The sequence below is a fragment of the Vigna angularis genome, chromosome 11, assembly GCF_016808095.1.
Source record: "Vigna angularis cultivar LongXiaoDou No.4 chromosome 11, ASM1680809v1, whole genome shotgun sequence".
NCBI lineage: Eukaryota > Viridiplantae > Streptophyta > Magnoliopsida > Fabales > Fabaceae > Vigna > Vigna angularis.
In genome coordinates, this window is record NC_068980.1 from 1,103,599 (window position 1) to 1,126,602 (window position 23,004).

The 23,004-nt window shown below is 35.9% G+C and overlaps 2 protein-coding genes and 1 long non-coding RNA gene across 3 annotated transcripts; 1 reads left to right on the top strand and 2 right to left on the bottom strand.

Annotated features, from left to right (window-relative positions):
* The first annotated feature begins 408 nt into the window (after window positions 1-408).
* Window positions 409-7,224, top strand: LOC108333392 (pleiotropic drug resistance protein 1-like). Its single transcript, XM_052870688.1, has 21 exons — window positions 409-929; window positions 1,008-1,128; window positions 1,232-1,405; window positions 1,491-1,650; window positions 1,758-1,834; window positions 1,948-2,001; window positions 2,105-2,779; window positions 2,866-3,182; window positions 3,279-3,439; window positions 3,539-3,642; window positions 3,728-3,872; window positions 3,965-4,045; window positions 4,166-4,290; window positions 4,411-4,743; window positions 4,862-5,152; window positions 5,249-5,332; window positions 5,420-5,553; window positions 5,645-5,872; window positions 5,988-6,159; window positions 6,300-6,554; window positions 6,711-7,224. The coding sequence occupies exons 1-21, from the start codon at window positions 604-606 to the stop codon at window positions 6,969-6,971; spliced, it is 4,278 nt and encodes a 1,425-aa protein (XP_052726648.1). The 5' UTR covers window positions 409-603; the 3' UTR covers window positions 6,972-7,224.
* Window positions 7,225-12,036: 4,812 nt separating this feature from the next.
* Window positions 12,037-18,782, bottom strand: LOC108333393 (pleiotropic drug resistance protein 1-like). The gene is made up of 20 exons (XM_052870689.1): window positions 18,268-18,782; window positions 18,069-18,189; window positions 17,792-17,965; window positions 17,547-17,706; window positions 17,375-17,451; window positions 17,192-17,245; window positions 16,413-17,087; window positions 15,837-16,314; window positions 15,632-15,735; window positions 15,398-15,542; window positions 15,224-15,304; window positions 14,978-15,102; window positions 14,526-14,858; window positions 14,109-14,399; window positions 13,929-14,012; window positions 13,708-13,841; window positions 13,389-13,616; window positions 13,102-13,273; window positions 12,707-12,961; window positions 12,037-12,550 (listed from the first exon to the last, which is right to left on the bottom strand). Exons 1-20 carry the CDS (start codon window positions 18,591-18,593, stop codon window positions 12,290-12,292), a joined length of 4,278 nt encoding a protein of 1,425 aa, XP_052726649.1. The 5' UTR covers window positions 18,594-18,782; the 3' UTR covers window positions 12,037-12,289.
* Window positions 18,783-21,317: 2,535 nt separating this feature from the next.
* Window positions 21,318-22,812, bottom strand: LOC108333394 (uncharacterized). The gene is made up of 2 exons (XR_008246072.1): window positions 22,164-22,812; window positions 21,318-22,072 (listed from the first exon to the last, which is right to left on the bottom strand). It is a non-coding gene; the product is annotated as an uncharacterized LOC108333394 (long non-coding RNA).
* Between the last annotated feature and the right edge of the window lie 192 nt (window positions 22,813-23,004).

The window sequence follows — 23,004 nt, forward strand, 5'->3', positions numbered from 1 at the left end:
TTCACATAAACAATAAAACATTTAATAAATTATGAAAATCATAATCATTAGTCTATATTAAAATAGCAGCACATTTAATATGCATTTAATAACAGGGAACATAATTTGGTTCTTTTTATATATTTACAGCTGGCTACTAATTAATAACAGTTGAATAGTGTTTAGAGCAGTAATTTTTTTGGGTGACAGTTTAGCAGTTATTTAAGATATTGTAAAAATGACAGTTATTAACGTAACAGAAGATTTGGTGTTTGGCATTTTTTTCTGTTAATAAAGAAAAGAAAAGAGAAGGAAAATGGTGGTGTGAATGACTAGCCGTATTTAATATTTGATTTCAAGGTTTGACTCTTGAATATCAATGGCCGCCTAGTTTTGACGTCAAAAGTATAAATAGAGAGACATGGTTTTCCCATTCCCTACTACTTATTTCAGAAAAGAAACTGAATTTCCCTCTCATTTTTGTTGCATATTCTTTCATTCTTTTACCTTCACCACAAAGCAAACCAGACAGTGGTGTATGGTTCCGTAACCTGCTCGAACGAAAAGAAGAAGACGAAAAACAGGGTGGTGCGGTGTGGCGGGTAACCGCGAGAATCTGAGAGGATGGACAACAGCGATATATACAGAGCAAGTAACAGTATGCGATCGAGAAGTTCAACGGTTTGGAGGAACAACAGTGTGGAGGTATTCTCAAGGTCTACACGTGAAGAAGATGATGAAGAAGCTCTCAAATGGGCTGCTCTCGAGAAGCTCCCCACTTACAACCGTCTCAGGAAAGGTCTGCTGACAGCATCTCATGGAGCTGCCAACGAAATCGACGTGGCTGATATTGGCTTCCAAGATAGACAGAAGCTTCTTGAGAGGTTGGTCAAAGTGGCTGAAGAGGACAACGAGAGATTCTTGCTGAAGCTCAGGGAGCGTATTGACAGGTGAATTACCTCTTTCTAACAGTTCTATATCAACTTGATATGTATTTTTTTCCTGTTTTCACTTGCTGCTGTTTACAGAGTTGGACTCGATATTCCCACTATTGAAGTTCGATACGAGCACCTGAAGATTGAGGCAGAGGCTTTTGTGGGAGGTAGAGCTTTGCCCTCTTTCATCAACTCTGCTACTAATGTCATAGAGGTACTGAATGGCTCCTTCCACTTCCTGTAATTTTGAGTTTCTTTGTTCTATTTTCTTCTGCAATTAGTCTGTCAAAACGGTTTTTCTCTATTTGATCTTGCAGGGATGTCTTAACGCGCTCCATATCATCCCCAGCAGAAAGAAACACGTCACTATTCTCAAAGATGTCAGCGGGATTATTAAACCTCGCAGGATGACACTGCTTTTGGGTCCTCCCAGTTCAGGAAAGACCACACTCCTCTTGGCCTTGTCAGGAAAACTTGATAAAAGTCTTCAGGTTAATCACATTTCTTTACTGTATATATAGGCAGAGAAAGAAAGAAAGAAAGGAAAACTAATATGGATACCAATGTGTTGTTCAGGTATCTGGAAAAGTGACTTACAATGGGCACGAAATGAACGAGTTTGTACCCCAGAGAACCGCTGCTTACATCAGCCAGCACGATGTTCACATTGGAGAAATGACTGTGAGGGAAACCTTGGCTTTCTCAGCAAGGTGCCAAGGTGTTGGATCACGTTATGGTTAGTTTTCCTTCACCACCTCTCTCTAACCTTTTCAAAATCTAATTTAACATGTATGCAGCCTAACTAAGAATGACCGATCATCATTTAATTCTTTGAATCTGCAGACATGCTATCTGAGTTGTCTAGAAGAGAGAAAGCAGCAAATATCAAGCCTGACCCAGATCTTGATGTCTACATGAAGGTCACCAAAATAAGCTCTTATTAATCTTTTTTTTTCCAGTAAAATAGAAAAACGAAAACAAAATATATATATTCCATCTTTGGATTGTATCTGATTATCTTTTGATATAACAGGCAACTGCAACTGCAGGCCAGGAGTCAAGCATAGTGACAGATTACACAATGAAGGTAATGCTTAAACATGGTTCAATTCTATTATGTGAGGACATGTGCTAGAGCTTGCTACGAAAGGCCAGGATATACTGAACTCGTTAACTGTTTATCTTTTTAGATTCTGGGGTTAGATATATGTGCTGATACCATGGTGGGGGATGAGATGTTGCGTGGGATCTCTGGAGGACAAAGGAAGCGTGTCACTACAGGAGAGATGTTGGTTGGACCCGCAAATGCTTTATTCATGGATGAAATCTCCACAGGGTTGGACAGCTCCACCACATTTCAGATTGTGAGCTCTCTCAGGCAATATGTCCACATTCTAAATGGAACTGCTGTCATATCTTTGCTCCAGCCAGCACCCGAGACTTATGACCTTTTCGACGACATTATCTTAATCTCCGACGGCCAAGTTGTTTACCATGGCCCTCGTGAATATGTTCTCGACTTCTTTGAATCCATGGGTTTCAGATGTCCCGAGAGGAAAGGTGCTGCTGACTTTCTTCAAGAAGTGACTTCCAAGAAAGATCAAGCACAGTACTGGGTGCGCAGAGATCAACCATACAGATTTGTGACGGTTACTCAGTTTGCTGAGGCATTTCAATCATTCCATATTGGTAGGAAACTTGGACAGGAGCTTGCAGTTCCATTTGACAAGACTAAGAGCCACCCGGCTGCATTGACCACTAAGCAGTTTGGTATCAACAAGAAGGAGCTGTTAAAGGCTAACTTCTCAAGGGAGTATTTGCTGATGAAAAGAAATTCATTTGTTTACATCTTCAAGCTATGTCAGGTTGGTGCTTGACTTCTACCTTGACTGGACACCGTATTCATTTGATGATCACTTTTAATTACCGTTTTGCTCTTGATGCTTTTCAGCTTTTCATCATGGCGTTGATTGCATTGACGCTTTTTTTCCGAACGGAGATGCACCATGATGATCTTGATGATGCGGGTGTTTATGCTGGTGCTATCTTTTTTACAATAATGACGATTATGTTTAATGGAATGGCTGAGATTTCGATGACCATTGCTAAGCTTCCTGTTTTCTACAAGCAACGAGATCTTCTATTTTTCCCCTCTTGGGCATATGCTATTCCTTCGTGGATTCTCAAGATTCCCGTTACTATAGCAGAAGTTGCTCTTTGGGTATTCCTGACCTACTATGTGATTGGATTTGATCCAAATGTCGGGAGGTAAAGAAACTGGTTTGACTTGTTTTCAGCTTGTGAATGTTGCCGCTTCTACTAATTTGCATCGTACTTATGATCTGAGTTTTGAATTTGGTGCAGGTTCTTTAAGCAGTACCTCATCCTGTTATTTATCAGTCAGATGGCTTCTGCATTATTCAGAGCCATTGCAGCACTGGGTAGAAACATGATTGTCGCCAATACCTTTGGATCCTTTGCAGTTCTCACGCTTCTTACATTGGGTGGTTTCATTCTGTCAAAGAGTAAGTTCAATTCACGCAAGCATGCGATTAAAAAATTGTTGCATTCTAATAATGAGAAAACATAAGCTAACCTTCTTCGTTCCATTTCCAATGAAACAGGGGATATTAAAAAATGGTGGATTTGGGGTTTCTGGATTTCACCGTTGATGTATGGGCAGAATGCTCTTATGACCAACGAATTTCTCGGAAACAGTTGGCACAATGTAATTTCTTGACCTCAACCTAAGAATTTCTATGCTTCTTTGGTTAAGAAAAGTGTGATTCTAATTTCATTGCTACTAATTACAGGCTACACACAATTTAGGACTTGACTATCTGGACTCTCGCGCGTTCTTCCAAGATTCATATTGGTTTTGGCTAGGTTTTGGGGCACTTGTTGGGTTTGTGCTCCTTTTGAACGTGTTGTTTGGTTTAGCTCTCCAATACCTTGACCGTGAGTACTTTTCATGTAATCTGTACTTTAAAATTCTCTCATAAATCAATTCGAGGTCTTACTAATATGTATGCCGCTGAATGTCAATGCAGCATTTGATAAGCCACAGGCATCTATAGCTGAAGACCCAGATACTGAAGCAAGCGCCACAGAAGTTGAATTACCACGCCTAGGTGAGTAGTGCTGCTTATATATCACTCGTATTGAATAACAAACGACAACCATACTCCTTTATCACCAGCAATTCGTATTATATTCCAAGACATTGAACATATTTTTCAAATGTCCTGCAGAAAGTTCAGGAAGAGATGGTCCTGTTATGGAGTCCAGCCATGGAAAGAAAAAGGGAATGGTTCTTCCTTTTGAACCACATTCTATCACCTTTGATGAAATCGTCTACTCTGTTGACATGCCCCAGGTAAATCACATTCGGTGTCCTAAATTTAGCATTCGGGTTTCTAACAGTGTCCCCATTTTAACACTTCTTCAGCCAGTAAAAAAAGAATTGTTTTCTGACTCCCTTGATTTCGACTTGCAGGAAATGAAGGAGCAAGGGGTACAAGAGGACAGACTGGTGCTTCTGAAGGGTGTTAGTGGTGCATTCAGGCCTGGTGTTCTCACAGCTTTAATGGGTGTAAGTGGTGCTGGTAAGACTACGTTGATGGATGTTCTGGCTGGTAGGAAAACCGGTGGATATATTGATGGAAGCATCAAAATTTCTGGGTACCCAAAGAAGCAAGAAACATTTGCGCGTATCTCTGGATACTGTGAGCAAAATGATATCCATTCACCTCATGTTACTGTTTACGAATCCTTGGTCTACTCAGCATGGCTACGTTTACCTTCAAGTGTTGATTCCAAAACCAGAAAGGTTAGTTAGTAAGGACTTGTGAAAAATGTTAAAGCGTTTTAAGCTTAAGTAAGATAGCTGGCTTTATCTTCATAGAAGCTGATTGTTCGAAGTTTTTGGATTTGACAAATGATTGCAGATGTTCATTGAGGAAGTCATGGAATTGGTGGAGCTGAACCCATTAAGGAACTCGCTGGTTGGTCTGCCAGGTGTGAGTGGCCTCTCTACTGAACAAAGGAAGAGGCTGACTATTGCAGTTGAATTGGTGGCTAACCCGTCCATAATTTTCATGGATGAGCCTACTTCTGGGCTAGATGCAAGAGCTGCTGCTATTGTCATGAGAACAGTCAGAAACACTGTGGACACTGGAAGAACTGTTGTGTGCACCATCCATCAGCCCAGCATTGACATATTTGAAGCATTTGATGAGGTGAGTGACCACAATGACAAATGAAGACGTGTCTTATTTGGTTTCTCTCCCCTCGTAGGCTTGAATCTAACATGATGTCTTTTTGTGTGATTCCAGCTGTTCCTAATGAAGCGTGGAGGTCAGGAAATATATGTCGGTCCACTGGGTCGTCATTCTAGTCATCTGATCAAGTATTTTGAGGTAAGATCATACTCTAATAATCAAATGAGAACGACCATCATTCTTCACAGTAAATACTAAATTTTCCAAATAATTTCAACTGTGCAGAGCATTGATGGAGTGAGCAAAATCAAAGATGGATATAACCCTGCTACTTGGATGTTGGAAGTTACAACCACAGCTCAAGAGCTTAGTTTGGGTGTTGATTTCACTGACCTGTACAAGAACTCTGATCTATATAGGTAGGGAAACGCAAGTGGATAAGAATTTACTAACTCTAGTTTGTTTTCTTGATTTTCATAATGCTTAAGTGAGTTTTTCATGGCTTTTCAGGAGAAACAAGCAGCTTATACAAGAATTGGGACAGCCTGCTCCCGGTTCAAAGGATCTTTATTTCCCTACTCAATACTCTCAGTCCTTCTTGGTTCAATGCCAAGCTTGCTTATGGAAACAACGTTGGTCATATTGGCGTAATCCACCATACACTTCTGTGAGGTTTTTCTTCACAACTTTCATAGCCATAATGTTTGGAACTATGTTCTGGGACCTCGGAGGAAAACAGTAAGTCAAATAAAATCTTATTATTTCTCTCCAAAAGTAAAGCGCATGATATACATATATGCTTTGACAACTTCCGAATTCCACTAGAGTTCTGATTCCTGTTGTGCTTTCACAGCTCAACAAGAGGAGATCTGATGAATGCTCTGGGTTCAATGTATACTGCCGTTCTTTTCCTTGGAGTACAAAATTCTTCCTCCGTACAGCCAGTTGTGGCAGTTGAAAGGACTGTCTTCTACAGAGAAAAGGCTGCCGGAATGTATTCTGCCTTACCCTATGCATTTTCACAGGTATCATAACACAACATCAGCATCATTTATTCATTCATTTATTTTACAGACACATGTTACTAGTACTTTTGTTTGAATCACATTGATTATGTCAAGTGAAGTAACCAACCAACAAACAAACTGGGTGCTTTTTGTCACAGATTCTGGTGGAGCTACCCTATATCTTTTTTCAAGCGGTGACATACGGTGTAATAGTTTATGCCATGATCGGATTTGATTGGACTGCAGAGAAATTCTTTTGGTATCTATTTTTCATGTACTTCACACTCTTGTACTTCACCTTCTACGGCATGATGGGTGTTGCAGTGACACCAAACCACCATGTTGCTTCCATTGTGGCTGCTGCATTTTATGCAATTTGGAATCTCTTCTCAGGATTTGTTGTTTCAAGACCTGTAAGTTGTTTGTTGCCACCCTGCCTTTGAATAAATCAAATACGTTGAGAAATGCATGCATATAGAGCCATACACAAGTGGTACGGTTTCAAGAGATGTACATGCATGATTAATATTAATATTAATAATAATAATATTGTTTTCTATTTTGAACAGAGCATCCCAATTTGGTGGAGATGGTACTATTGGGCATGCCCAGTGGCTTGGACCTTATATGGATTAGTTGGATCTCAGTTTGGAGATATATTGGAAGTTATGCCGTCTGAAAACAAGACTGTGAAAGCTTTCATAGAAGACAGTTATGGTATCAAACATGACTTCATTGGTGTTGCTGCTGTTGTGGTTGCTGGCATTGCAGTTCTCTTTGCATTCACTTTTGCTGTTGCAATCAAGACCTTTAACTTCCAAAAGAGATAGAGAAACAGAGAGATAGATTTTTCCAACCTCAAATATTCTTTGTATTTTCCCACTTTTTTTTCCCATTGTTTTTAATTTCTCTCTAAACTTGTAATGTTTGTTTATATCTATAGTTTGTGTGCAACACCAGCCAATTTGAAGGCTGTACTAAGAAAATGTATGTATGATGAGTTTTTATACATGCTTACAGCATAATATTAAGTCCAATTCTGTGCATCACACAATTTTATTTATTTATTTGTTTATTTTATAATCTATCACCGGATATCTCTCCCACTTTTTTTAGATTTCTGTCTCGATCTTGTATCTTAAATTTAGTCTTATTCATAAACTGCATCATAAATCATCTCCATCGTACCAACAAGTTGGTAGTTCAAATGGTGTTAAACTTTGTATACTTAAACAAGACTTTTGGTTGAAGTCTTAAAGAAAAAACGAGAGCACCGAAACCCTGTTGCCACTCTCACTACCACGATAAGGTTTTTGCCTTTATTTGAATTTTTGTTTGGACTTTTCAACTTTGGTTTGGTTTGGATCTAAATCTGTGGTTCAAATTAATCTCATCACGATACCCGTTTACTTCATTTGAATTAGATCTAATTTGAATTAAAAAAAAAAAACTTATAAAATTAGAGAGCAATCAGAGTTACACAGCAGAAGGAAGTTGGGTGCCGCTGGGCGAGCAAGGTGTCTCGGTGGGCGAGATACACGGGAGCAAGGAGCGTCTGGCGGTAGCTCACCGGAGTCAGACGGCGCTGGGCCGTGGCTTGACAAAGAGATCTCCTTTCGCGTTGTAATTGATTGAAGCCAACTTTACTGGGATGGCGCTTGGCAATAGTTGTAAGGATACGCGAAAATAGAGTATTTAATCATATTTTCCGCTAGGTTTTGCGTAAGAAAAAAAAAACTTTTAACAATTTGTTATTATAAGTTTTTCCGGACGTCCTTTCAAATTTCGACGTCACAGTCGTCAAAATAATATACGTCAATTTGTAAATTTGTTTTTTTTTTAATTTTTTTTGCCAATATCTTTTTATTGAAATTACAAAAAAATCAATATATAATACAAGAAAACACAATAAAAATATCTAGATTTTAAATTTAGTATTTGTATTTTGCTTATGACCAGACAACCGCTACAACAAGAAAGAGTGACGCTTGGTAAGGACGGCCGGTCTGCGACAAATAAACAAATTAATCCCATGAAGATTAAGGTAAATCATGATGGGTGTTGCTCCCTCCACCACTTCAAGTGTTTCTCCACCTTCCCACTATTTTTTTTTATTCCAAAAATACTTTACACATTTCACTATTTTCTTTTATTCCAAAAATACTCTACACCTCCCTATTATCATCAACAATCTTTCTCTTTCTCTCCCTGCATTAATGGAGCATTTATATGACTTAGATTTAAACTTGTGACATATTGCAAAATATAAAATTAAGAGGAAACTTCAATATTAGTGCTTCTACCACTTCCATTTTATAAACTTAAAAGTTAGATGCAAATACAAAATAATAAACATAATAATATTAATAGTAAATAATATATTATTATTATTATTATATACTAACTTTATAATGAGGAAAGAACTAAATAAATTTCAAATCTTTAATAAATAACTTTTCTTTTATATTTTAAGTATTTAATAATATTTTTATATTATTTATCTAATAAATTAAATACTTTATTCAAGTTATTTGAGTCAAACATGTTGGTAAGTTAAAACATAATATAATGTTAAAAATTATAGATATTAAATGTTAAAAAAACACACATATATATAAACATTTTTCTAGAAATTTAGAACAAAATTTTACCATTTATTAAGTAATTTGAAGAAAAAAAAATATATTGAACAGTGAAAATAAGATTGAATCAAACTTATTTAAGGGAAAGTGTAAATAAAATTTTGCAATATATCACTTTTTGGAATAAAAGAAAATAATGGAAATGTATAGAGTATTTTTGGAATAAAGAAAATAGTGGGGAGGTGCAGGAGCACTTGGGGTGGTGGAGGGAGCAACACCCAATCTTGATTAAGGGTAATGGACTGGGATTGGGCCGATACTAAGACATCATTAATCTTGGGCTCACACCAAAAACTATAGATATAGGTCAAAGGGGAGGGGTAAGTGATTGTATTTACTGTACATTTATTATTGTTACATTGAATTACCCAATAGTTCACTTACGAAACTTTGGTATCAGAGCATCTTTAACAAGTACACATCCATACCAGAAAACAAGATAGGAGACCAGTGAGCGAGACCGAGCGATGGAAGCGAACAAATTGTAAAAATGTTTGGTGACTCGACCTCGCAACCGAAACACTTCCAAAACAGGTCCAAATGATTATAGTGAATTAGCAAGATATTCTCTTGTTTCCATTTTTTCTTATTTTGTATTTTTTTTGCTTTTCTTATTTTTTTTATATTTTTGTTTTTATTTTTTAAATTTTATTTAACTAGATGAAATTAAGTGTTGATAATTGTCCAATATATTTAAATTTTAGTCGATATGAAAATTTAACATTTTCATTTTATGATGATAAAAAATAAGTAAAATAGAAACATTAATTTCTTTTAATCTCTCGAGAAGAAATAGACAAAGAAGAAAGATGAGGAAATAAAATTTTATTAAACCAAAATGTAATTACCTATGTGGAGAAGAAATAGACAAAGAAGAAAGATGAGGAAATAAAATTTTATTAAACCAAAATGTAATTACCAATTTCACATAGGGTCACAGTGCAAAAATGAAGAAGGAAGTGACCATTCCTACATAAAGAGTCCTTAGGTAAGGTAAATTTTGCATTATTGGTTAAAGTCCTTTGCATATATTTTTTTTATGTTCATTAAATTTAGGGTTAAATATATTTTGGTCTTTAAACTTGAATACAAAACTGAAATTATTTATTGTATATATTTTAGTCCATAAATTTAAAAAATAAATGGATATAGCCTTTTTAACTCAATCACATTATTTTTTTTTTGTGTTAAGTAGTGTTTCATGTTGGAATTTGAGCATAAAAAAAGTTAATATCATTGGATTAAAATGACTATATTCATAGTTAAAGTTGTTGGGTGTATCGAGGGGGAGGTTCATGTGGGTTACACAAACACCAATAACATCTAAGCCAACTATATAAGGGATTGACGTCACTCTTTATCAAAAACCTTAAAACAATGGGTTAATAGGTCTTTCAGCTTTATATACTGTTCTACTTTCTCATTTCTATCCAATGTGAGACTTGAACTCACACTTGGATTCCCAACAAAAGTTTGACAACCAAAATATATTCTAAGTCTAGTACAAAGACAAATTCAAATTTTATGTCTAGGTTGATGGGCTAGAAACATATTCTCCTTTTTTTTTATGTTCTGTTTCTTTTAACTGAAAATTTCTTGTTTTTTAACCGTGTTATTAATTTTGTTACACACTAACCTTGCTCTAGAAAATCTAAGTGACTATTACAAATCTTGAACCAAAAGTATTGTTTAATGTTCGTCAAATTAGGTCGAGCAGTCTTAGAAAAGGCTGACTTGATTGCTGATGTGTGACCAATTTCGAATTATCATGTGGGAAAAGTTTATTTGCAAGGACAATAATCAATTTTGTTGTGAGTATTTGTGAATAAGTATGAGAAAAATTTTATTTCCTATGATATATATATTTATAGTATATATAGACTTATGAATAGAGGTGTCAACTTAATCCATAATCCATAAGTAAGCTCTAACTCACTCTTAAAAAGTTTTTTTTAAGAAATCTTTAAAGTGGAAATAAAAAAAAGCCTCAACTCTTGGAACTTCCTCTTAAGTGGGTTAAAGTCAAGACTAAAGTGAGTTTAGCTCCATCCTCACTATAAAACTTTTATCTTTCATTAACTTCTCCTTTATAATGTCTCTAATCTATTTTACTTTTTCTGCTTCTTTATTTTCACTTACTTGTTTTCTGCTTCTTTATTTTCACTTACTTGTTTTCTGCTTCTTTATTTTCACTTACAGCTATGAACAAGCCAAGCTTTCGGTACCGGCCATCCATTATTTTATATACTTTTCTTTTCCAATAGGTAATGCATATAGTGATTTTTGGTGGTACAATAAACACTTTCTTTTTACGAATTCTGGTCCATTTTTCATTTGTCAAGGTGCATCTCAAAATATAAATTAATTCAAAATCAAAATGTTATTAATAAAGCCTGAAATATTATTATGTTTGAAAGCCTTTGATTATGAAATTTTGTAAAAAAGTGTTATCAGTGGTTCCAATATTTTATTTCATTCTTTTATTTATTTATTTATTTTTCCGTAATTTCAACTAAAAAAACTTGCTTTAAAAAAATTATCAAAAACAAATTTGGAAATTAAGGAATAATTGTATAAAAGTATCACTCATAAAATAATTAATAAAAAAATAGTTATGAAATAAAAAATTAATTTTATTGGTAAAAAATATAATTATACATAAATCAATTACGTTGTAAGTTATTACTAACAAAAATAAAATGAAAGATAGTGTTGTGGTAAAAATATATGAGAAACATTTCAAAAAAAAAAATCTGTGGATTGATCCTGATCCAGATAACTTTTATAGATATTTTGATTTTGTGAATTTTTTTTATAAACGACTTTTTAGTTCTATAAATTTTTTTTGATCCTAATCCACGTGAGTGGGTCAGGACCAAAACCATATAAGAGGAGTCGAGTCTATGAATAATATATTAATAGATTGTGCTATTATCAAAGGATTATGTTTATGCCATAAATAATATCATATAACTCATAAATATTATTTTTTTCCTTATTTAAAGACAGTTAATATATCATATGATGTCACACTTAAATCCTTTAGACTCTTTTAGGTCTTCCAAATAATAATAATTTTGTAAATTTAAGCAGGTAGGTACATTTAAGTATACAAAGTACAACACCATTTGGACTACCAACTTGTCGGTATGATGGTGGATGATTTATGATGCAGTTTATGAATAAGACTAAATTTAAGATACAAGATCGAGACAGAAATCTAAAAAAAGTGGGAGAGATATCCGGTGATAGATTATAAAATAAACAAATAAATAAATAAAATTGTGTGATGCACAGAATTGGACTTAATATTATGCTGTAAGCATGTATAAAAACTCATCATACATACATTTTCTTAGTACAGCCTTCAAATTGGCTGGTGTTGCACACAAACTATAGATATAAACAAACATTACAAGTTTAGAGAGAAATTAAAAACAATGGGAAAAAAAAGTGGGAAAATACAAAGAATATTTGAGGTTGGAAAAATCTATCTCTCTGTTTCTCTATCTCTTTTGGAAGTTAAAGGTCTTGATTGCAACAGCAAAAGTGAATGCAAAGAGAACTGCAATGCCAGCAACCACAACAGCAGCAACACCAATGAAGTCATGTTTGATACCATAACTGTCTTCTATGAAAGCTTTCACAGTCTTGTTTTCAGACGGCATAACTTCCAATATATCTCCAAACTGAGATCCAACTAATCCATATAAGGTCCAAGCCACTGGGCATGCCCAATAGTACCATCTCCACCAAATTGGGATGCTCTGTTCAAAATAGAAAACAATATTATTATTATTAATATTAATATTAATCATGCATGTACATCTCTTGAAACCGTACCACTTGTGTATGGCTCTATATGCATGCATTTCTCAACGTATTTGATTTATTCAAAGGCAGGGTGGCAACAAACAACTTACAGGTCTTGAAACAACAAATCCTGAGAAGAGATTCCAAATTGCATAAAATGCAGCAGCCACAATGGAAGCAACATGGTGGTTTGGTGTCACTGCAACACCCATCATGCCGTAGAAGGTGAAGTACAAGAGTGTGAAGTACATGAAAAATAGATACCAAAAGAATTTCTCTGCAGTCCAATCAAATCCGATCATGGCATAAACTATTACACCGTATGTCACCGCTTGAAAAAAGATATAGGGTAGCTCCACCAGAATCTGTGACAAAAAGCACCCAGTTTGTTTGTTGGTTGGTTACTTCATTTGACATAATCAATGTGATTCAAACAAAAGTACTAGTAACATGTGTCTGTAAAATAAATGAATGAATAAATGATGCTGATGTTGTGTTATGATACCTGTGAAAATGCATAGGGTAAGGCAGAATACATTCCGGCAGCCTTTTCTCTGTAGAAGACAGTCCTTTCAACTGCCACCACTGGCTGTACGGAAGAAGAATTTTGTACTCCAAGGAAAAGAACGGCAGTATACATTGAACCCAGAGCATTCATCAGATCTCCTCTTGTTGAGCTGTGAAAGCACAACAGGAATCAGAACTCTAGTGGAATTCGGAAGTTGTCAAAGCATATATGTATATCATGCACTTTACTTTTGGAGAGTAATAATAAGATTTTATTTGACTTACTGTTTTCCTCCGAGGTCCCAGAACATAGTTCCAAACATTATGGCTATGAAAGTTGTGAAGAAAAACCTCACAGAAGTGTATGGTGGATTACGCCAATATGACCAACGTTGTTTCCATAAGCAAGCTTGGCATTGAACCAAGAAGGATTGAGAGTATTGAGTAGGGAAATGAAGATCCTTTGAACCGGGAGCAGGCTGACCCAATTCTTGTATAAGCTGCTTGTTTCTCCTGAAAAGCCATGAAAAACTCACTTAAGCATTATGAAAATCAAGAAAACAAACTAGAGTTAGTAAATTCCAATCCACTTGCGTTGCCTTACCTATATAGATCAGAGTTCTTGTACAGATCAGTGAAATCAACACCCAAACTAAGCTCTTGAGCTGTGGTTGTAACTTCCAACATCCAAGTAGCAGGGTTATATCCATCTTTGATTTTGCTCACTCCATCAATGCTCTGGACAGTGGAAATTATTAGGAAAATTTAGTATTTACTGTGAAGAATGATGGTCGTTCTCACTTGATTATTAGAGTATGATCTTACCTCAAAATACTTGATCAGATGACTAGAATGACGTCCCAGTGGCCCGACATATATTTCCTGACCTCCACGCTTCATTAGGAACAGCTGGAATCACACAAAAAGACATCATGTTAGATTCAAGCCTACGTGGGGAGAGAAACCAAGTAAGACACGTCTTCGTTTGTCATTGTTGTCACTGACCTCATCAAATGCTTCAAATATGTCAATGCTGGGCTGATGGATGGTGCACACAACAGTTCTTCCAGTGTCCACAGTGTTTCTGACTGTTCTCATGACAATAGCAGCGGCTCTTGCATCTAGCCCAGAAGTAGGCTCATCCATGAAAATTATGGACGGGTTAGCCACCAATTCAACCGCAATAGTCAGCCTCTTCCGCTGTTCAGTAGAGAGGCCACTCACACCTGGCAATCCAACCAGCGAGTTCCTTAATGGGTTCAGCTCCACCAATTCCATGACTTCCTCAATGAACATCTGCAACCATTTGTCAAATCCAAAAAGTTCCAACAATCAGCCTCTAAGAAGATAAAGCCAGCTATCTTAATGACAAACTTAAGCTTAAAACGCTTTAAAAATTTTCACAAGTCCTTACTAACTAACCTTTCTGGTTTTGGAATCAACACTTGAAGGTAAACGTAGCCATGCTGAGTAGACCAAGGATTCGTAAACAGTAACATGAGGTGAATGGATATCATTTTGCTCACAGTATCCAGAGATACGAGCAAATGTTTCTTGCTTCTTAGGGTACCCAGAAATTTTGATGCTTCCATCAATATATCCACCGGTTTTCCTACCAGCCAGAACATCCATCAACGTAGTCTTACCAGCACCACTTACACCCATTAAAGCTGTGAGAACACCAGGCCTGAATGCACCACTAACACCCTTCAGAAGCACCAGTCTGTCCTCTTGTACCCCTTGCTCCTTCATTTCCTGCAAGTCGAAATCAAGGGAGTCAGAAATCAATTCTTTTTTCACTGGCTGAAGAAGTGTTAAAATGGGGACACTGTTAGAAACCCGAATGCTAAATTTAGACACCGAATGTGATTTACCTGGGGCATGTCAACAGAGTAGACGATTTCATCAAAGGTGATAGAATGTGGTTCAAAAGGAAGAACCATTCCTTTTTTCTTTCCATGGCTGGACTCCACAACAGAACCATCTCTTCCTGAACTTTCTGCAAGACATTTGTAAAAAAATGTTCAGTGTCTTCGAATATAATACGAATTGATGGTGATAAAGGAGTATGGTTGTCGTTTGTTATTCAATACGAGTGATACATAAGCAGCATTACTCACCTATGCGTGGTAATTCAACTTCTGTGGCACTTGCTTCAGTAGTTGGGTCTTCAGCTATAACTGCCTGTGGCTTATCAAATGCTGCATTGACATTCAGAAGCATACATATTAGCAAAACCTTGAATTGAATTTATGAGAGAATTTTAAAGTACAGATGACATGAAAAGTACTCACGGTCAAGGTATTCGAGAGCCAAACCAAACAACACGTTGAAAAGAAGCACGAACCCAACCAGTGCCCCAAAACCTAGCCAATACCAATATGAATCTTTGAAGAACGCGCGAGAGTCCAGATATTCAAGTCCTAAATTGTGGGTAGCCTGTAATTAGATAGGATAAGAAATTAGAATCACACTTTTCTTAACCAAAGAAGCACACAAATTATTAGGTTGTGAGGTCAAGAAATTACGTTGTGCCAGCTGTTTCCAAGAAATTCATTGCCCATCAGAGCGTTCTGCCCATACATTAACGGTGAAATCCAGAAACCCCAAATCCACCATTTTTTAATATCCCCTGTTTCATTGAAAATGGAACGAAGAAGCGTTAGCTTATGTTTTCTCATTTTTAGAAATGCAATCACATTTTAATAGCATGCTTGCGTGAATTGAACTTACTCTTTGACAGAATGAAACCGCCCAATGTAAGAAGCGTGAGAACTGCAAAGGATCCAAAGGTATTGGCGACAATCATGTTTCTACCCAGTGCTGCAATGGCTCGGAATAATGAAGAAGCCATCTGACTGATAAATAATAGGATGAGGTACTGTTTGAAGAGCCTCCCGACATTTGGATCAAATCCAATCACATAGTAGGTCAGGAATACCCAAAGGGCAACCTCCACTATCGTAACGGGAATCTTGAGAATCCACGAAGGAATAGCATATGCCCAAGAGGGAAAAAATAGAAGATCTCTTTGCTTGTAGAAAACTGGAAGCTTAGCAATGGTCATGGAAATCTCAGCCATTCCATTAAACATAACCGTTACTATTGTAAAAAAGATAGCACCAGCATAAACGCCCGCATCATCAAGATTATCATGGTGCATCTCCGTTCGGAAGAACAGTGTCAACGCAATCAACGCCATGATGAAAAGCTGAAAAGCATCAAGAGAAAAACGGTAATTAAAAATGATCATGAACAACGGTGTGCAGTTTTTCTTGATATGAAACAAGGTAGAATTCAAGCACCAACCTGACATAGCTTGAAGATGTAAACAAATGAATTCCTTTTCATAAGCAAATACTCTCTTGAGAAGTTAGCCTTTAACAGCTCCTTCTTGTTGATACCATACTGCTTAGTGGTTAATGCAGCCGGGTGGCTCTTAGTCTTGTCAAATGGAACTGCTAGCTCCTGTCCAAGTTTCCTACCAATATGGAATGATTGAAATGCCTCAGCAAATTGAGTAACGGTCACAAATCTGTATGGTTGATCTCTGCGCACCCAGTACTGTGCTTGATCTTTCTTGGAAGTCACTTCTTGGAGGAAGTCAGCAGCACCTTTCCTCTCGGGACATCTGAAACCCATGGATTCAAAGAAGTCCAGAATATATTCACGAGGGCCATGGTAGACAACTTGGCCGTCGGAGATTAAGATAATGTCATCGAAAAGGTCATAAGTCTCGGGTGCTGGCTGGAGCAAAGATATGACAGCAGTTCCATTTAGAATGTGAACATATTGTCTGAGAGAGCTCACAATCTGAAATGTGGTGGAACTGTCCAACCCTGTGGAGATTTCATCCATGAATAAAGCATTTGCGGGTCCAACCAACATCTCTCCTGTAGTAACACGCTTCCTTTGTCCTCCAGAGATCCCACGCAACATCTCATCCCCCACCATGGTATCAGCACATATATCTAACCCCAGAATCTGAAAAGATAAACAGTGAACGAGTTCAGTATCTTGGCCTTCCTAGCAAGCTCTAGCACATGTCATCACATAATTGAATTGAATCATGTTTGTTTAAGCATTACCTTCATTGTATAATCTGTCACTATGCTTGACTCCTGGCCTGCAGTTGCAGTTGCCTGTTATATCCAAAGATTATAATCAGATACAATCCAAAGATGAAATATATATATATATATATATATATATTTTGTTTTGGTTTTTCTATTTTACTGAAAAAAAGATTAACAAGAGCTTCTGTTGGTGACCTTCATGTAGACATCAAGATCTGGGTCAGGCTTGATATTTGCTGCTTTCTCCCTTCTAGACAGCTCAGATAGCATGTCTGCGTATTCAAAAAAAGTAATGATGATCAGTCATTCTCAGTTAAATTAGATTTTGAAAAGGTTAGTTAGACAGGGGTGGTAAGGAGAAACTAACCATAACGTGATCCAACACCTTGGCACCTTGCTGAGAAAGCCAAGGTTTCCCTCACAGTCATTTCTCCAATGTGAACATCGTGCTGGCTGATGTAAGCAGCGGTTCTCTGGGGTACAAACTCGTTCATTTCGTGCCCATTGTAAGTCACTTTTCCAGATACCTGAACAACACATTGGTATCCATATTAGTTTTCCTTTCTTTCTTTCTTTCTCTGCCTATATATACAGTAAAGAAATGTGATTAACCTGAAGACTTTTATCAAGTTTTCCTGACAAGGCCAAGAGGAGTGTGGTCTTTCCTGAACTGGGAGGACCCAAAAGCAGTGTCATCCTGCGAGGTTTAATAATCCCGCTGACATCTTTGAGAATAGTGACGTGTTTCTTTCTGCTGGGGATGATATGGAGCGCGTTAAGAAATCCCTGCAAGATCAAATAGAGAAAAACCGTGTTGACAGACTAATTGCAGAAGAAAACAGAACAAAGAAACTCAAAATTACAGGAAGTGGAAGGAGCCATTCAGTACCTCTATGACATTAGTAGCAGAGTTGATAAAAGAGGGTAAAGCTCTACCACCCACAAAAGCCTCTGCCTCGATCTTCAGGTGCTCGTATCGAACTTCAATGGTGGGAATATCGAGTCCAACTCTGTAGAAAGCAGCACGTGAAAACAGGAAAAAAATATATATCAAGTTGATACAGAAATATTAGGAAGAGGTAATTCACCTGTCAATACGCTCCCTGAGCTTCAGCAAGAACCTCTCGTTGTCCTCTTCAGCCACTTTGACCAACCTCTCAAGAAGCTTCTGTCTATCTTGGTAGCCAAGATCAGCCACGTCGATTTCGTTGGCAGCTCCATGGGATGCTGTCAGCAGACCTTTCCTGAGACGGTTGTAGGTGGGGAGCTTCTCGAGAGCAGCCCATTTGAGAGCTTCTTCGTCATCTTCTTCCCGTGTAGACCTTGAGAATACCTCCACACTGTTGTTCCTCCAAACCGTTGAACTTCTCGCTCGCATACTGTTACTTGCTCTGTATATATCGCTGCCCTCCATTCTCTCAGATTCTCGCGGTTACCCGCCACACCGCACCACCCTGTTTCTCGTCTTCTTCTTCTTGTTCGAGCTGGTGACGGTACCAGACACCACTGTCTGCGTTGCTTTGTGGTGAAGGTAAAAGAATGAAAGAATATGCAACAAAAAGGAAAGGGAATGCGATTCTTTATCTGAAATGAGTAGTAAGGGAATTGGAAAACCATGTCTCTCTATTTATACTTTTTGACGTCAAAATCAGGCGGCCATCGATGTTCAAAGAGTCAAACCTTGGAATTAAATATTAAATACTGCTAATCATTCACACCAACTTTTTCTTTCTTTCTTCTTTTCTTTTCTTTAATAACAGAGAAAAACATGCCAAACAGTAAATTTTCTGTGACTTTAATAACTGTCACTTTTACAATATCTTAAACAACTGCTAAATGCTCTGAATGTATCACTGTCATCAAAAAACATTACTGCACTAAACACTATTCAACCGTTAATCGCAGGATTAATTAGTATCCAGCTGTAAATATATAAAAAGAAACAGATTTTGTTTATCATTTAAATATATAAATACATGGGATCGTCATTTATTGTTTTAATACAACTAATAAATGCCTGTTCTATTGTTTAAAACGCCCTGTTATTAAATACATATTAAATGTCCTGCTATTTTAATATAGACTAATGACTATAATTTTCATAATTTATTAAATGTTCTATTGTTTATGTCTATTACTTTTGCTGAATAATAAATATTGTTAGTTATTATGATCTTCATCTCTCATTTAAATTCTCTCTGATATAATACGGCTGCTAATTAGAACATTTTCGCGCGAGAATAACTGTTTGTAATAATAGCGGCAGCTAAGAATATTAATCCCAATTCAGCAAAATAATTGCTAAAAAGAATATAAAGAACAATTCAGCAAAATAATTGCTAAAAAGAATATAAAGAAATGGACATTAAATGAGTTTGGATATGTTTAAAAAAAGTGTAGTCAAAGGTTTGGAGCTTGACCGCTAGCTAGCTTGGGCTGTAAAATAAGTATCCAACACAAAAACATTTTATAATTTTTATATTAAATATGATATTTGATAATACGTTTCTTACTATATACTTTTATTTTTCAAAAAAACTATAAAAATTCACTTTTTTTATGACTATTTTATTATTGTTAGATATATTAAATAAATATAATTGTGTGTCATTTTATCATTATTCAATCAAACAGTGTATGTTAGAAAAGAAGTCGCAAAAAGAATCTTTTGAGATCTTTTGATAAAAATAGAAAACAATAGTAACAGAATTTCCACTTTTAACTTTAATTTGGTGAAAATAAATGTCTGAAAGAATGGATTTCACGTTTATTGCTTCTGAACCTTCTCCGAAACATTGGCAACTAAAACAATCAAAGCCTTCACACTTGAATTCTAGATTGATAATATATATATATATATATTTAGAAGACATGGCCAGCAAAATTGATCAGCTCTTGTGGGCGTGGAAAGGAGGTTTGGACCAATAATTGAACTTCTAGATAGATAGCAGTCGGTTACAGACAGACATGTTACATGAACAGATCTAAGTAAATCATTTTTCTCATGTAATCTAACATGAAAAGTGAAAAATATACTATATAACGGCGAGACATAAAATTTATTGCTGGATATGTTTGTTACAGTTTATGTTATGTTCAATTAAACCGTGTTTGGTGAACAGAAATGAGAATGCAGCTGCATTGCTTGTATCATTGTCAACTATTCTTATTAAGAGTGAAACTCTGGAAACTATCCTTCTTAGTCCAAAGCAATGTCAATAGCTTGCTTTCATATTAAGAGTGATTATGGATTGAATTTTTTTAAATTAATACAATTTAAATTCAATAAAATATATTGAATTTATAATCTTGTAGAACAAAAAAAGAAAAATAGAAAAATAAAAAATAACTAAGTCAATTACAAATACGTAACTATTACAATCAAACTCAATATACAAGGAAAAACTAATATGCTAATAATAAGATAAATTAGATTTAAAAAATTTCAATTCAATTTAAATTAGATTAAATCTACTTTATCAATTATATTAAATATGATGAAATCAACCTAATAGATAAAAAATTAGGTTTATTAAACATAAGTTGGATCGACTTGTTAGATATAGGTCCAATTCAATTTGGTTTGCTCTAGTTTCATGTCAATTCGGATTAATCTTTGACTTAAACTGACTCAACTCGAACTTCGGTTCAATTAGATTTTGTCATCGATCTGGCTTACTCAACTTGATAGTCAAGCCAAGTTGATTTTCTTCAATCTTTGATTTAGGCCGACTCATCTTGATTCTTCATTTCATGTTGACTCCCTTCAACCTAAGACAACTTCGTTCGATATTTAGTTTGAATTAGTTAACTCAACCTTCGATTAGACCCACTCTACTCAACCTTAAGATCAAAAAAACACAATTTAATCTAAACTAATTTAACTTGATCTTTAATTCGTGCAAACTTGATCTTTCTTACACAACTTTACTTTTGTGTCGAATTAACTTGATCTAGTCCTCAACTAAATGACTCAATTTACATGGATCTTAATTTTGGATTTTGAAAATCAACTAAATGGATTGAATTTAAAATTCCAAAAATGTAAATTGAAATTTAAGATAAGTTCATTTAAATGAATTCAAAATATATAAATTTAGATTATTATAGATTTTGCAACTTGAATTACTCAACCTTATTTGAGATCAAAGAACTGAATGGAGTTTCTTGATGGAAGTATTCAAAAGCCAAAATTAGTTCCTTTCGTAACATAGTTGGTCACACAATTGACAGTTATTACAACATGCTTTTACAACAAAACTATAGTTTCTTGATTAAGAGAAGACCAATGTCAATTGTGCAGTAGATTAGGAAGAAATTGATGATGGTCAAAGTTTAGCATCACAAGGAAGGAGATGATGATCAAAACCAAGACCATGTAACACATCTGGGTTTAGACTTGAGCTGCACACACTGACTCTTCCCTTGCTAAAAAGTATGCAAAGGTCATAAGCTGTCAATCAGCTAACACCCAGCTCCTCTTGTCGACAGAAAAATGATGCATCAAGTTGTGCTATTTCCAATTGCTCTAGAAATAAAACTGGAATTCCGGATTCAGATGCAACAAATTGTTTCTGCTATACTCAGTTTCAGCTTCCATGAAATCAAACCAATTATTTGACCTTGTCCGCATGGATGCCCTTCTATTTTTGACTTCAGATATTTTCTTACAGTTCTAGATGTTGGTTTTCATCAACAACAAAAAAGCTTGTAAACGTCCGATAAAAGCATATGTGGACTCTTTGCATGAAACACAAATCAGAAGTTGCTAACTTGATAGAGTCTTTCTGCTGATTAGTAGAGATTCAGTTCAATGCTAAGATCAAGTGCATTAAATCAGACAATGACTCTGAATTCGAGATGAAAGATTTTCTTATTTGCTTCAAAGGCAATCTGCACCAACTAACATACTTAGAAACATCCCCAGAAAATTCTTAAGTAGGGTGTCCAAAATGAACTGGCGGATCAGAAACTGGATTCTCACCTCAATGCCACCAGGAAAAAGCCCCATAAGCTGTAAGAAGCATAAAACATAAGCCAAAATTTAAATATGCAAAGCAGATGTAATAAGCATTACAGATTACAGAATATAATCTGTAATCTGCAAAATTGTCTTTATACAGCTCAATTTCATCCTACTGCAGAATTAGCCAACAATTACAGAATATAAATTCTGTTTACAAACTATTTATCACAGACTTACTTTAAGAGCAGGACTATTAACAACCAAACCATGTAATACTCCCATGGACAATTTCTTTAGACTTCGAAACCCCCATCGACAGTTTTACGCATTGCTGCAAATCTTGCATTTACGAATGGACGAAAATTACCTGATTGGAGTGCTACACTACGAGAGAAAAGGCTCAAAATGAAACCTTTCTTTTGCTGCCAACCTAATCGCAACATCAATTAAGCCTCTTGCCGTAGGACCATTCAAGGGACTTCAGGGACACACCATTTAAGAGGCGTGTCGAAGCTTCAAAGCATACCATTCTCTGAGAATTTTGACATGTTATGAAATACGTTTTCTAGAATGAACTTTACAAAATACGTAAAATGTATTATAAAATAAGATTTCTAGAAGGGACTTCTCTTTTTTATTTTCTCTTCTCAAAACGATAAAAATAAATAAATAAATAAAGATGTAGTTGCAGACTCGCGCAATGGCGGCGGAGGTGACAAAGGTGACGTGGAGCAACAAAGAGATGCATTTTAGTCTTTTTATATTTTTATGGAGTGTAAACAATAATCATGAGGCTGCAAGTAGAAAAGGCCTACGATTAATTGTATACAACTAGTTATTGTACCTCGGCCACTACTCT

What these genes read in the sequence shown, in the direction of transcription:
- LOC108333392 (XM_052870688.1), top strand. Translation starts at nt 604, where the DNA reads ATGGACAACAGCGATATATACAGAGCAAGTAACAGTATGCGATCGAGA. An exon ending in AGGTGTTGGATCACGTTATG is followed by an intron (nt 1,651 to 1,757) that starts GTTAGTTTTCCT and finishes TTGAATCTGCAG; the next exon opens with ACATGCTATCTGAGTTGTCT. An exon ending in AGTTGAATTACCACGCCTAG is followed by an intron (nt 4,046 to 4,165) that starts GTGAGTAGTGCT and finishes AATGTCCTGCAG; the next exon opens with AAAGTTCAGGAAGAGATGGT.
- LOC108333393 (XM_052870689.1), bottom strand. Translation starts at nt 18,593, where the DNA reads ATGGAGGGCAGCGATATATACAGAGCAAGTAACAGTATGCGAGCGAGA. An exon ending in CGGTTTCATTCTGTCAAAGA is followed by an intron (nt 15,736 to 15,836) that starts GTAAGTTCAATT and finishes TCAATGAAACAG; the next exon opens with GGGATATTAAAAAATGGTGG. An exon ending in GGCTCTCGAATACCTTGACC is followed by an intron (nt 15,305 to 15,397) that starts GTGAGTACTTTT and finishes ATGTCAATGCAG; the next exon opens with CATTTGATAAGCCACAGGCA.